This window comes from Diceros bicornis, chromosome 3 (genome assembly GCF_020826845.1).
Source record: "Diceros bicornis minor isolate mBicDic1 chromosome 3, mDicBic1.mat.cur, whole genome shotgun sequence".
Taxonomy (NCBI): domain Eukaryota; kingdom Metazoa; phylum Chordata; class Mammalia; order Perissodactyla; family Rhinocerotidae; genus Diceros; species Diceros bicornis.
The window spans coordinates 49,777,648-49,791,108 of NC_080742.1; the positions used below are offsets into that span (position 1 = coordinate 49,777,648).

At 35.9% G+C, this 13,461-nt stretch overlaps 1 protein-coding gene across 5 annotated transcripts in view; it reads left to right on the forward strand.

Annotated features, from left to right (window-relative positions):
- Positions 1–13,461, forward strand: part of PALS2 (protein associated with LIN7 2, MAGUK p55 family member) — a 105,457-nt gene that overhangs the window by 53,911 nt on the left and 38,085 nt on the right. For 4 of the 5 annotated variants that reach the window (XM_058527291.1, XM_058527285.1, XM_058527282.1 and 1 more), the window contains exons 3-5: positions 9,257–9,409; positions 11,615–11,767; positions 12,571–12,798. In XM_058527291.1, the coding sequence (XP_058383274.1) occupies positions 9,257–9,409; positions 11,615–11,767; positions 12,571–12,798 (534 nt within the window). The remainder of the gene's footprint in view (positions 1–9,256; positions 9,410–11,614; positions 11,768–12,570; positions 12,799–13,461) is intronic. The other variant, XM_058527294.1, reaches the window with a different exon arrangement.

Below are 13,461 nucleotides of genomic sequence, written 5' to 3' on the forward strand. Positions count from 1 at the left end.
ACTGCTCTGTCTGAAATTAATATAGCTACTCCAGCTTTCTTTTGGTTAATGTTAGCATGATATGTCTTCCTCCATACCTTTACTTTTAATCTACCTGTATCTTTGTATTTAGAGTAGATTTTTTGTAAACGACATATACTTGAGTCTTATTTTCTTACCTTATTAAAAGACTTTAATAAAAATTCAGGTTTTTCTTATCTTTTTTAAAGTCTTATTAAAAGACAGTATCTTTTAATTCGTGTATTTAGACCATTGATGTTTAAAGCAATTATTGATGTCAGATCTCTAACATGTTTTTACTCTTTTTTATTTGTTACCCTTGTTCTGTGTTTCTTTTTTGTTTGATTGGTCTTCCACTTGTTTTCTGCCATCTCCATTTTAATTGAGCATTATATATGATTTCATTTTTTTCTCCTCTCTTGGCCTATCAGTTGTACTTATTTTTAAAATTTTTTTAGTGGTTTCCTTTGATTTTGCAATATACATTTACAGCTAATCTAAGTCCACTTTCAGATAACACTATATTCCTTCACAGGTAGTGCAAGTACCTAATAACAGTATTTCCAATGTCTCCCTCCTATCCCTTATAACATTTCAGTCAGTCATTTCATTTATCCGTAAGCTATAATCACCAAATACATTGCTGCTATTATTTTTTGAGCAAACCGTTATCCATTAGATCAATTAAGAATTTTTTAAAAGATTTTATTTTACAGTTATTATTTTTTTCTTTTTTTTTCTTTTTTTTTGTGAGATCAGCCCTGTGCTAACATCTGCCAATCCTCCTCTTTTTTTGCTGAGGAAGACTGGCCCTGGGCTAACATCCATGCCCATCTTCCTCCACTTTATATGGGACGCCGCCACAGCGTGGCTTGCCAAGCAGTGCGTCGGTGCGTGCCCGGGACTTGAACTGGCGAACCCCGGGCTGCCGCAGCAGAGCACGTGCACTTAACCGCTTGCGCCACCGTGCTGGGCCCGTATTATTTTTTTCTAATGTTCTTCTTTTCTTTATGGATATCTGAGTTTTGGACCAATATCATTTTCCTGTTCCTGAAGAACTTTTTTTAATATTGTTTGCAAGGCAGATGTACTAGTGACAAATTCCCTCAATTTTTGTTTGTCTAACAAAGTCTTTATTTCTCCTTCACTTTTGAAGGATAATTTCACTGGATAGCTAATTCTAGGTTGGTAGTTTTTTTCTTTCAACAATTTTAATATTTCCCTCCACTTTTCTTCTTGCTTGCATGGTTTCTGAAAAGAAGTCCAATGTAATTCTTATCCTTGCTTCTCTATAGGTAAGATGTTTTTTCCCTCTGGCTTCTTTAAAGATTTTCTTTTTGTCTTTGATTTCCTGCAGTTTGAATATGATGTGACTAGGTATAGATTTTTTGGTGTTCTCTGAGATTGCTGGGTCTGTGGTTTGGTGTCTATCATTAATTTTGAAAACTTCTCAGTCATTATTGCCTCAAATATTTTTTCTGTTCCTTTCTCTCTTTCTTCTCCTTCTGGTATTCCCATTATGTGTATGTTGCACCTTTTGTAATTGTCCCACAGTACTTAGATATTCTGTTCCATTTACTTGATTCCTTTTTCTCTTTGATTTTCGATATGGGAGGTTTCTACTGACGTATCCTCTGGCTCACTGATTCTTTTTCATGTGCTTATTAGCCATTTGTATATCTCTAGAGAAATGTCTATTTAAATCTTTTGCCCATTTTTGAATCAAGTTGTTGTTTTTCTGTTGAATGTTTCGTTGCTAGTGCCGTTAAGTTGATTCAGACTCCTAGTGACCCTGTGTACAGCAGAGTAGAACCCTGCCTGGTCTTTTTTTTTTTGCACCATCCTCTTACCTTCCAGCTATATCAGACAATGCTCCACTGCTATTTGTAGAGTTTTCATGGCCATTTTTTTCGGAAGTAGGTGGGCAGGTCCTTCTTCTTAGTCTGTCTCAGTCTGGAAGCTCCACTGAAACCTGTCCACTATGGGTGACCCTCCTGGTATTTGAAATACTGGTGGCACAGCTCTTCAACATCACAGCAACATGAAGCTGCCGTATGACAATCAGCAGATGGATAGTATGAGTCCCTGACCAGGAAATGAACGTGAGCCATGGCAGTGAGAGCACCAAATCTTAACCACTAGACCACTAGGGCTGGTGGTGTTGAATGTTAGGAGTTCTCTGTATATTCTAGATTTTTTTTTTTCTCCTTTTTTTCCCTTTTTCTCCACAAAGCCCCAGTAGATAGTTGTATGTCATAGTTGCACATCCTTCTAGTTGCTATATGTGGGACGCCGCCTCAGCATGGCCGGACAAGCTGTGGTCGGTGCCTGCCCAGATCTGAACCCAGGCCACCAGTAGCGGAGTGCGCGCACTTAACCGCTAAGCCATGGGGCCGGCCCCTAGATATTAATCTCTTATCAGATGTATGATTTGCAAATATTTCTCCTATTCTGTTGGTTGCCTTTTTACTCTTGATATTGTCTTTTGGTGCACAAAATTTTTAAATTTTCATGAAATCTAATTTACCTGATTTTTCTTTTGTTGCCTTGTGCCTTTGGTGTCATATCCAAGAAATCTGCCAAATCCAATGCTGTGAAGCTTTTGCCCTCTGTTTTCTTCTAATAGTTTTATAGAAAATGTAAAGACCTAAAAGTCTTACATTTTGAGTTAATTTTTTTATATAAGGTTAGGTAAGAGTCCAACTTCATCCTTTTGCATGTGGATATCCAGTTTTCCCAGCACCATTTGTTGAAAAAAACTGTTCTTTCCCCATTGAGTAGTCTTAACACCCTCATCAAAAATTTTTTGATCATATATGTGAGGATTTATTTCTGTCCTCTCTATTCCGTTGGTCTGTACGTTTGCCTTTATGCAAGTACCACACTGTTTTGATTACTGTAGCTTTATAGTAAGTTTTGACATCAGGAAGCGTGGGTCCTCCTACATTGTTCTTTTTCAGGATTGTTTTGGCTGTTCTGAGTCCCTTGCAATTCCATACAAATTTTAGAATCAGCTTGTCAGTTTCTACAAAGAACTTTGCTGGGATTCTAATAGGCATTGTATTGAACCTGTAGATCATTTTGGACAGTATTGACATCTTAACGATGTGAAGTCTTCAGATCCATGAACATGAAATGATTTTCCATTTATTTAAATCTTTGTTAGTTTCTTTCAACAACGTTTTGTAGTTTTCGGAGTATATGTTTTGCGCATTTGTTAAATTTGCTTTATTCTTTCAATGCTATTGTGAATGGAATTATTTTCTTCATTTCATTTTCATATTGTTTATTGCTAGTGTACAGAAGTACAATTGACTTTTGTACATTGATCTTGTATCCTGCAACCTTGCTGAACTTGTTTATTGGTTCTAATAGTTTTTTTTTTTTTTTTGTGAGGAAGATCAGCCCTGAGCTAACATCCATGCCAATCCTCCCCTTCTTGCTGAGGAAGACTGGCCCTGAGCTAACATCTATTGCCAATCCTCCTTTTTTTTTTTTTTGCCTTTTTCTCCCCAAAGCCCCAGTAAATAGTTGTATGTCATAGTTGCACATCCTTCTAGTTGCTGTATGTGGGACGAGGCCTCAGCATGGCCGGACAAGCGGTGCATCGGTGCGCACCTGGATCTGAACCCGGGCCGCCAGTAGCGGAGCTCGCACACTTAACCACTAAGCCATGGGGCCGGCCCGCTAATAGTTTTTAAGTGGATTCCTCAGGATTTTCTAAATACAAATCTATGAGTAAAGATAATTTTTCCTCTTTCTTTCCAATCTGGATGCCTCTTTTTTCCCCTTGACTAATTGTCTTGGCTAGAACCTCCAGTACAGATGTCAAATAGAATGGTGATAGCAGGACATCCTTATCTTGTTCCCAGTCTTGGGGGAAAGCGTCTATTAAATATAATAGTACTCACTGTTAAATATGATAGTAGCTGTGGATTTATACTGTCTGTTCTAAATCTTGATTTTTTGCATTTGATTCCATATCAGTACTATAAAGCACCCTCATTCTTTGTAAAAGTAGCATGATTTTTCCATTGTATGAAAATACCAAAATTTTTTTAGTCAATCTTCTGATAGATATTTGGATGGCTCTTTCTCTTACAAATTGTACTAGAATGTGTAGTCTTGCTACATGTTACTTTGCACATGTATGTATATCTTTAGGGTAAAACTTAAAAGAATCATTGTCGTTTTGGTAGATATGGTCAAATTACTTGCTAGCGTCTTCCCACCAGAAAAAAATGTGTGTGTACCTGTCTTCTGCCGTATTCTCACCAACGTGATATGTTATCAGAATTTTTATCCTTGCCAATCTGATAAGGAAAAAAAGAGTATTTCATTATAGTTTTAGTCTGCACATCTCTTATCATCAATGAGGTTGTATATCTTTTCACATGTTTAAGAGGCATTTAGATTTGCTTTTCTCTGAGTTTTTGTTCATTTCTTTGCCCATTTCTCTTAATGTGTTGTTGATCTTTTTCTTATTGGTTTGTGCAAGTCTTCTATAGGTAGGGAAATTAGCCTTTTGGCTGTAATATGATTTGTAAGTATTTTGACCCTAGTTTGTCATTTGTGTTTTAACTCTGCTGATTTTTGACAAGAAGAAATTTTAAATGTTCATGTAGTTAATTTTATTGGGCTTTTTGTTAGTTTGTTAATTTATAGCTTTCAGATTTTGCATCATAGTCAGAAAAGTCTTTCCAGCTCAAAGATTATAAAAAGATTCTTTTATATTTTCTCTGAATACTATTAAAGCCAATATTATTAAATACTAAAAATATTCTTTCTCCTTTTAAAAAGTATAACAGATTCCCATTTCTAGTTTTTTTTTTTTTTTAATTTATTTATTTCTCCCAAAGCCCCAGTAGATAGTTGTATGTCACAGCTGCACATCCTTCCAGTTGCTGCATGTGGGACGTGGCCTCAGCATGGCCGAAGAAGCGGTGCATCGGTGCGCTCCCAGGATCCGAACCCGGGCCGCCAGCAGCGGAGTGCACACACTTAACCGCTAAGCCACGGGGCCGGCCCCCATTTCTAGTTTTTTGACATCTGTGTGGTTCTCCTAATTGTACAGGTATCTCTAAGAGCAGCTCAGCTCTCTGACTACCTTGAGATATAATTTATCTAATCTAAGGATTTGAACTCCTTTTGGTTAACTGATTTCTTTTTTTTTTTTTTTTTTGTGAGGAGATCAGCCCTGTGCTAACAACTGCCACTCCTCCTCTTTTTTTTGCTGAGGAAGACTGGCCCTGGGCTACATCCGTGCCCATCTTTCTCCACTTTATATGGGACGCCGCTACAGCATGGCTTGCCAAGCAGTGCATCGCTGTGCGCCAGGGATCCGAACCGGCGAACCCCGGGCCGTCGCAGTGGAGCGCACGCACTTAACCGCTTGCGCCACCGGGCCGGCCCCTAGGTTAACTGAGTTCTAACAAGTTCTTTACTCATTAGAGAATTCAATTCTATCTCATCCTTTTTGATATAATGTATGCAGAAGCAAAATAAAAATTTTCTCCATTCCTTCTCTTATTTCTACTTTTTGCTCAAATTCTTATTTGTTTTTGACTATTTGTGGACTTCTCTTGATCTTTCTTATTCTAAAGTCTCTAGAATAAAAGAAGAGGATGACTCTTGACCACGCTCAAACCTATTTCCCCTTTACTTAGCTTTCTCAAGAAATAGTTGATGAGCAATTACTACATGCTTAGCCATGTTCTAAGAAGATAGAAAAAAAATTTATCGTATTTTGATTCTTCCTTTTAAGAGAGAAAGGCAATACACATAATAATAATACTATTGTTATTACTAGATAATAGTATTTGTCACTTTAGATTTGTCACAACTGTTGTTTAAAATTTTTTTTGTTTGCAAACATGGTTGGACTGTGCTTGGGTAAAATACCCAGAAGTTGTGAAGAACTTTTTCTTCTCTGCAGTTCATTTTTCTGAGGTGCTGTGGTGAATAGGATTCTCAGAAGTGGACATAGAAGAAGGCTAGGCCATATTTGTATCAGCTCCAAATGTTCTACAAAGCCAGTCATGGCATGTTCTTCCAACCACTTGTGGCGGGTGAAATATGTTTTTATTGAGTTATGAGAACTTGCTAATAATGCTTTTTCTTAAAGGAAACAAGACCCATTTATTCAAATAGCATATGATTCGTCTGTCCCTCTGGTCAGTTTTCAGTGTTTCCTTTGGCTTGTTTTGGTTTGATTCGTTAAATTCAAGTTGATAACTGCCTCTTAAAGCTACTAAATAAATTCTAACTTTTAAGTGAATAGAGGTCCCAATTTCTTTCACAATATCTTAGAACTTAAAAAGCTACATATTAACAAATATGAATCTGCATTTGCTTCCTTGGGAAAATTAAAATTGATCTTGATTGAACTCCACTCTATTTCAGAAATTGGTGTTCCATATTAATATAATTACAGCTGCAGTTTTACTAAAAAACTTTTTCTTCCTCTGAGAATTTCTGTATTGTGTAGTGCGAGTCTTTCCTACCATAGAACCAATCTGTGCAGTTGATGTGAAAAGACCTTCATGTATCTTTGTTTGTTTTTGTAACATAATTCTGTCCTCCTACTTGACTTCATCTTTCTCTTTTGCCATTAGTCTTTCCATATTGCCCACTGTCCTCACCCAATTTGGGAGAAATAAAGTGGATGAACATAGAAAGGAAGGGATATATCAGAGTTTTCAAGTCAGTGATCTTTTCTGTTCCTTTACTTGTCCCAAAGTCTTGAATTGAACCAAAATCTCCCAGTGTCTAAAGTGTTGTTACCATATGCAAATCATGTAACATAGGATATTATAGAAAATATAATGACATAGTACCTGAAAATTATAAGCCAGTCATTATCTGTTCCCTGGAGAAACAGGTGGTCTTTATAGCTCTTACTTAGAGCAAAGGAGTGAAGGTTGTAGGGGTGGATGGTCTTCTGAACCATAGGAGTATAAAATAACTATGGGGATAAATATGGTGGAAAAGAGTTAGCTTAACACGTCTGGACTGGAAGAGCCCTGCTAAGAAGCAACAATTCAACTAGCAGTCAATGAGAGCATATCTCACACATTTGAATGAGTGAGAATAATGCATCATATATTAGATTGAATAATTTATAGTGATAAAGTCAAATAAGCTTTAGTAGGTAAGAGCTCAGGCCTTGATATTAGGCTACCTGACTCTGCAAATTACTTTATTTCATTTTGCATCAGTGTCTATGTCTATAAGGTGATGATGATAATAACATACCTACCTTTGCTGAATACTCATCCACACACACTCACACTGCACTGAGAATATAGTTCCTGGCACAAAAAAAAAGCCCTTAATAAATGTTAAGATTCTTTCCTTCCTTTTTTTTCTTAAACTTTCTTATACTACCATAAGGGTATTAGAGTATTGCTTGCTAACGATGCTAAATTAGATATTTGTTAACAGCAAATTTGTATTAATTAGCAATTCTAGCTTGTTTTGTGAGAGTTAACTAATTATGTACATTATTTTAGTTTTTTTCCCAGTGTTAATAATCATTCCATGATATATGTTGAGTGTCCTCATCATCCTAACCTTATCAGGCATGTATTATACTTTCAGAAAATTAGAAATTTACCTATTCTCATTCTTTGTCATTTTCTAGTCGTCTTAATTTTCTTCATATCTAAATCTAATAGAAACTCTTTCTCTGTTTAAATTACATTTGGTCTTCGACATTTTTCTTTACTTAATAACACTTATAATTTCTTCTTTATCAGTTTATCTCATGACTTAAAATTTTTTCTTCTGAGGTGTTTCTTAAAAATGTTGCTTAATATGTGGCCGCATTTTCCACTTATAAACTCATTTCACTCTTGTGAATCACCTAGAAAAAATACAATTAAATGAAAAAATTGCATTTTTAAAATTAGAATATGTGTTTGGACTCTGAAGGATCCACTCGATATGGTAGAAATAGCATCTAAAGCATATAGGTATCAGAGAAAGTTTAGTTGATACTATTGCCACTTGAAATTTGGATTTTTCTTCAGCACTTACAGAAGTGAATCTTAAAATATTAAGTATAAGATTTCTCATCTTACATTGTTTCATTTATAAATTTAATCTTAATAATTATGCTTTGCCTGTCTTCAAACCCAGACAGCAACCATCTGTCAGAAAAACAAAGACACGTAAAAGGTGGAGCCTGCCTAGTGTTCCTTCTCAGTTTGAATTTAAAACACTGCTTTACTCCTACTATTAAAGGATAATTAGGACTACTTATTTCCTGTGACAGTATGATTCATGAATCATGAGTCCACTTCCCGTGGAAAAGATTGTGAGATTTAAAAAAAAAAAGCTTAAGATGCAGAGACATTAGGGGAATGATCATGCAGTCGTTCAAGGTCCCGTGCAAGAGCCACTTTCCCTGAATTGACTTCTTTTTTGTGCTTATTTTCAAAAGTGGAAAATGGCAGCTTTAGGATTCTAGGGTTCCCCAAATGATTTTTATTATTTTTTAAATGGTATCCATATAATGATTATGTTCCTCTTCTTTATTTTTATTCTTAATCATTTATTTTAATAAATCATAAACAGTATCATCTAGAGTTTGAGCCTACATTAGAAACTCATTAGAAAATTCTGTTGGGTAGGAAATATAATACATTTTTTACGTTGTCATCTGGCCTTTTCAGTTTTTTTCATGGTTTAATTATAAAAATGAGTTTTCCGCGGGCTGACCCTGTGGCTTAGCGGTTAAGTGTGCACACTCCGCTACTGGCGGCCCGGGTTCGGATCCCGGGCGCGCACCGACGCACTGCTTCTCCGGCCATGCTGAGGCCGCATCCCACATACAGCAACTAGAAGGATGTGCAGCTATAACATACAACTGTCTACTGGGGCTCGGGGGGAAAAAAAAGGAGGAGGATTGGCAACAGACGTTAGCTCAGAGCCAGTCTTCCTCAGCAAAAAGAGGAGGATTAGCACAGATGTTAGCTCAGGGCTGATCTTCCTCACAAAAAAAAAAAAAAAAATGAGTTTTCCATGACTTTTAGGATAGGAATAGGGGCCAAGATTTATTATAGTGCATGACAGCATTTACTGTAAAATCCATATATTGCCTCTGATTGAAATATTAAATTTAGTTTCAAGGACTCAAACCTTTAAGTAATATCTTTTAAAACTTCTTTATGAAAAAGAAACAAATCACGGAGAAAACCACAGTCTGGAGCAAAACACTGTGTGTTATTACTTTAGTATACTGTTGTCTTTTCAGGCTCATGAGAGGCTAGAAGATTCAAAACTAGAAGCTGTGAGTGACAATAACTTGGAATTAGTCAATGAGATTCTTGAAGATATCACTCCTCTAATAAATGTGGATGAAAATGTGGCAGAACTGGTTGGTATACTCAAAGAACCCCACTTCCAGGTAAACTGTCCCTGTCCCTCTTCTCTGAAATTCCCTGTATTCCCAAAGTATTCTCCGTTAGTCAAGTTACAGTTTAAAGTGATTTTTTTTAAGATTATGTAGGGCCATATTTTGTAAATATGTAAATTCTAATTTAGGTATTTGAATATCCTGATATACTGAGACTATATCAACAGACACACATGGCTAATACACACTACATAAATGTATAGTGTCTGTCACAGACATGCCGCAGAATGGATTTTCCTTTGTGTAATTTCACCATCAGACCACATGCTAGAGATGGTTTCTTCCTGTGTTAGTGGAATTTTCTTCCTCACTACCACTGTTTCCCAGGCCTCCTTGTGACCAGTCTTACACATTTTCAGTATTGCTTCTAAGACTGGGGTGCAGTCGATGACCTTGGAACAAAGGAAAGCTGTGTGAGGATAGAAACTGGTACATGACATACTTTCCATAGGTACAAAAAGTAAGTGCAATTTAAGCATTGGTCTATATCAGTGCAGAGTTAATGAGTTTAACAAAGAAGAATCAGTTTCAGGAGAGAAAGAGGTGGGGGAGATTGCTTACAGACCTGTAATTAAGGCAGTGTGGTATTGGGCATTTTTTTTTTTTTTTTTTTTTTTTTACCGATTTTCAAAGTAATTGTTTAAAATAGCAAACTCAAATGATAACAAATGAGTTTTTTCAGTCCTTCTGTTTTTTAAATAGCATTGTAGATTATGAATTTTTCATTAATTCAGTATGTGTCAATCCTTTACAATTCCTTAAGCTTTTTTTGGTTTTCAAATTATCATGACTTTGGCCAGTTGTGGGTAGATTTTTAGTATATGAATCTGAAGCTCATGGGAGTATTGAACCAAAGATATAAAATTGGGAGTTATCAATGTATAAGTAGTGGTTCAAGACACGGGAGTGGATAAATCTGCCTAAGAAGAGAGTACTATATAGGATGAAAACTAGGCAGCCCGGGTTAGAGATTTGAGTGACTTCTAGCATTTATAGGAATAATCTTTACATATGAATTTGTGAATTTTTTTTCTTTTTGGAGTTTTTCTTCAGTCTCATACACGTGTTTTCATGAAATGACCAGAAATTACCAATTAAGCCCATATGCTGATTGTTTCTATTCTGAACCTATTGACATTTGCTCCCTTCTTCCTATTTTGATTTATTGTTCTTGTTTTTGTTTTTGCTGAGGAAGATTTGCCCTGAGCTAACATCCACTGTCAATCTCCCTCTTTTTGTATGTGAGCTATGACCACAGCATGGCCACTAACAGATGAGTGGTATAGGTCTGCGCCCAGGAATCGAACCCGGGCTGCTGAAGCAGAGTGCACCAAACTTAACCACTAGGCTACCAGGGCTGGCCCAATGATTTATTGTTTTAGAACTTGCATTCCATCCACTCAAAAAAAATTTTTTTAACTTAGCTTTATGTTGGGTATATGCAATTATAGTATAAACTAAAAATAAAAATAAATATACAAAAAAAATTATAAGAAATTCCTAGAAAGCTGGATCAAAGTCATCCATGATGATAGCACATATATAGTAAATGTGGAAGGTAAAAGTATATTATATTCAGGATCATTACTGGTTCATTGTTTTTTTTCCCCCCCAAAATTTATCTTTTATAGACTAAAACCTTTATTTGTAGTATAAAATTTCCTATCACTGATATAAGATGCTGACATTTATTCATTTTCTGTTGGACGTCTTTTTGACAGACAAGTTTTGTACATGTAAAAAATACATGTTGCTAACATAACAGCTTTAGGGTAAAAATTAGGGCCCCTGCCATTTGAGTTTGTATGATAACTAATAAATAGGGAATGATGATAAATATTGAATGATGATGATGGCGATGACAATGGTGGCAATGAAATCCAGTGCCTCCATGGCACCACACTTGGAAATCTAGGTACAGTTTCCATTGAACATCTCACTTAAGAAGTCACAAACTATCAGTCTCTTCAAATTTTTTAAAACAAAGACTATGCTATTGTTTGACAACAAGTAAAACTATACATGCTTATATTTCTTTAAAAGATTCTCTATACATTTGATTTAACTCATACTTGGGAATTTAATAATGTGTGCCTTGGAAATTTTTAGTACTCCACTGGGATAATGAACTAAGTTATTTTTAATAACTTATTCCATCAATAATTAATAACCAAAGGCTATTTTGAATCCTTATAGTCACTCTTGGAGGCCCATGATATAGTGGCATCCAAGTGTTATGATTCACCTCCATCAAGCCCAGAAATGAATAATTCTTCTGTCAATAATCAGTTATTACCAGTTGATGCTATTCGTATTCTTGGTATTCACAAAAGAGCTGGGGAACCATTGGTAAGTAAATAAATCAATACCTTCTTAAATCTGAAATCGGACGTACTTGTGGCTCAGTCACTACTCTATCTCTTTTTTTCTTCTTCATAATTTGTATCATTATGAAAACTTTATTCATATTTGTTTTATCAGTCTTTTTTGGCCTGTGTATAAAATATACAGCTGATGCTCTCTCAACTTGATGTAGCATACAAAATTAAACCAAACTAAAAAGTTAAACTGAAATAAAGGCCAGAAGAAGTTTTCCAATGGGTAACAAAAATTTCAGTGATAACTACTTCATTATTTTTTCTACACCCTTTGAAGAAATGAACTTAGGTTGCTTGCTAATGACAGTATCAAAACACAAAAGAAAGTTGTTATTGAAAATTGAAGACATGGTAGGACTCTCTAAGTAGTGAAGTTTATAATTTACTGCTAAAATTATTATTTCTGGGTCCTGACTATACAACAGTGAAGTGGAAAAAAAGAAAAGCGGGGAACAAGACCATCAGAATGCACAAATACCTTTTCTTACTCCTTTGAGCTTCCTTTTATCCTATGGAATGCAGCCTAATATATGTTTCATTTTTAAGGTTAACCTTACCATGGAAGTTCCTTTTTAAGGGGTGATGTATGTTGTCACAGTTGCACGTGGTTTAATGAGATTGGAATATTGAGACAGGAGAGAACAAAAGAAAAGTAGGAATGATTCACTCACCTACTTTTAGAATTATTTTCTTATATATACATGTTCATGAGGATTTGAGATTTGTTCCTAATAATCTAAAATCAATGATAATTCTGTTCCTTATTTCCTTTAGGGTGTAACATTTAGGGTTGAAAATAATGATCTGGTAATTGCCCGAATCCTTCATGGAGGAATGATAGATCGACAAGGTCTGCTCCATGTGGGAGATATCATTAAAGAAGTCAATGGCCATGAGGTTGGAAACAATCCAAAGGAATTACAAGAATTACTGAAAAATATTAGTGGAAGTGTCACCCTAAAAATTTTACCAAGCTATAGAGATACCATTACTCCTCAACAGGTTAGTAATAAAATTCTTGGCAATATTAAAAATACTTTTATTTCTTTAATCACACTGTTGGCTATAACCACCAGTTGCTACTCTTGTTAAACAAAAGAGAAAAAAATCTGTCTGATATAATCGTTCTGAATTGCCTTATTTTGTCATGGGTGAATTTTTGAACAATTAACATTGTCTGCTGTTATAAAGAAATTAGTAAGGAAATCTCTCTGTGAACAGCGTGAGCCCTGACATTTCAGTAAGCTACAGCTGGCTATCAGAAAAACCATAAAACCTTTTAGTCATTAATCTAGCAAACATTTTTGATACCTGTTATGTTCCAGGCCCTGTGAGAGAATTAGAATGCAGTCCTGATCACCTCCAGCTTAGTGTTCCTGTGATGGGCTAAGTGGAGAATGAGGCCAGAAAGAGAGGATGGGTCCAGATTGAAAAGAATCTTGAGGGCCGGCCCCATGGCTTAGCGGTTAAGTGCACGTGCTCCGCTGCTGGCGGCCCGGGTTCGGATCCCGGGCTCGCACCCACGCACTGCTTCTCTGGCCATGCTGAGGCCGTGTCCCACATACAGCAACTAGAAGGATGTGCAACGATGACATACAGCTATCTACTGGGGCTTTGGGGGAAAAAAATAAATAAATAAAATTATAAAAAAAAAAAAAATAGAAT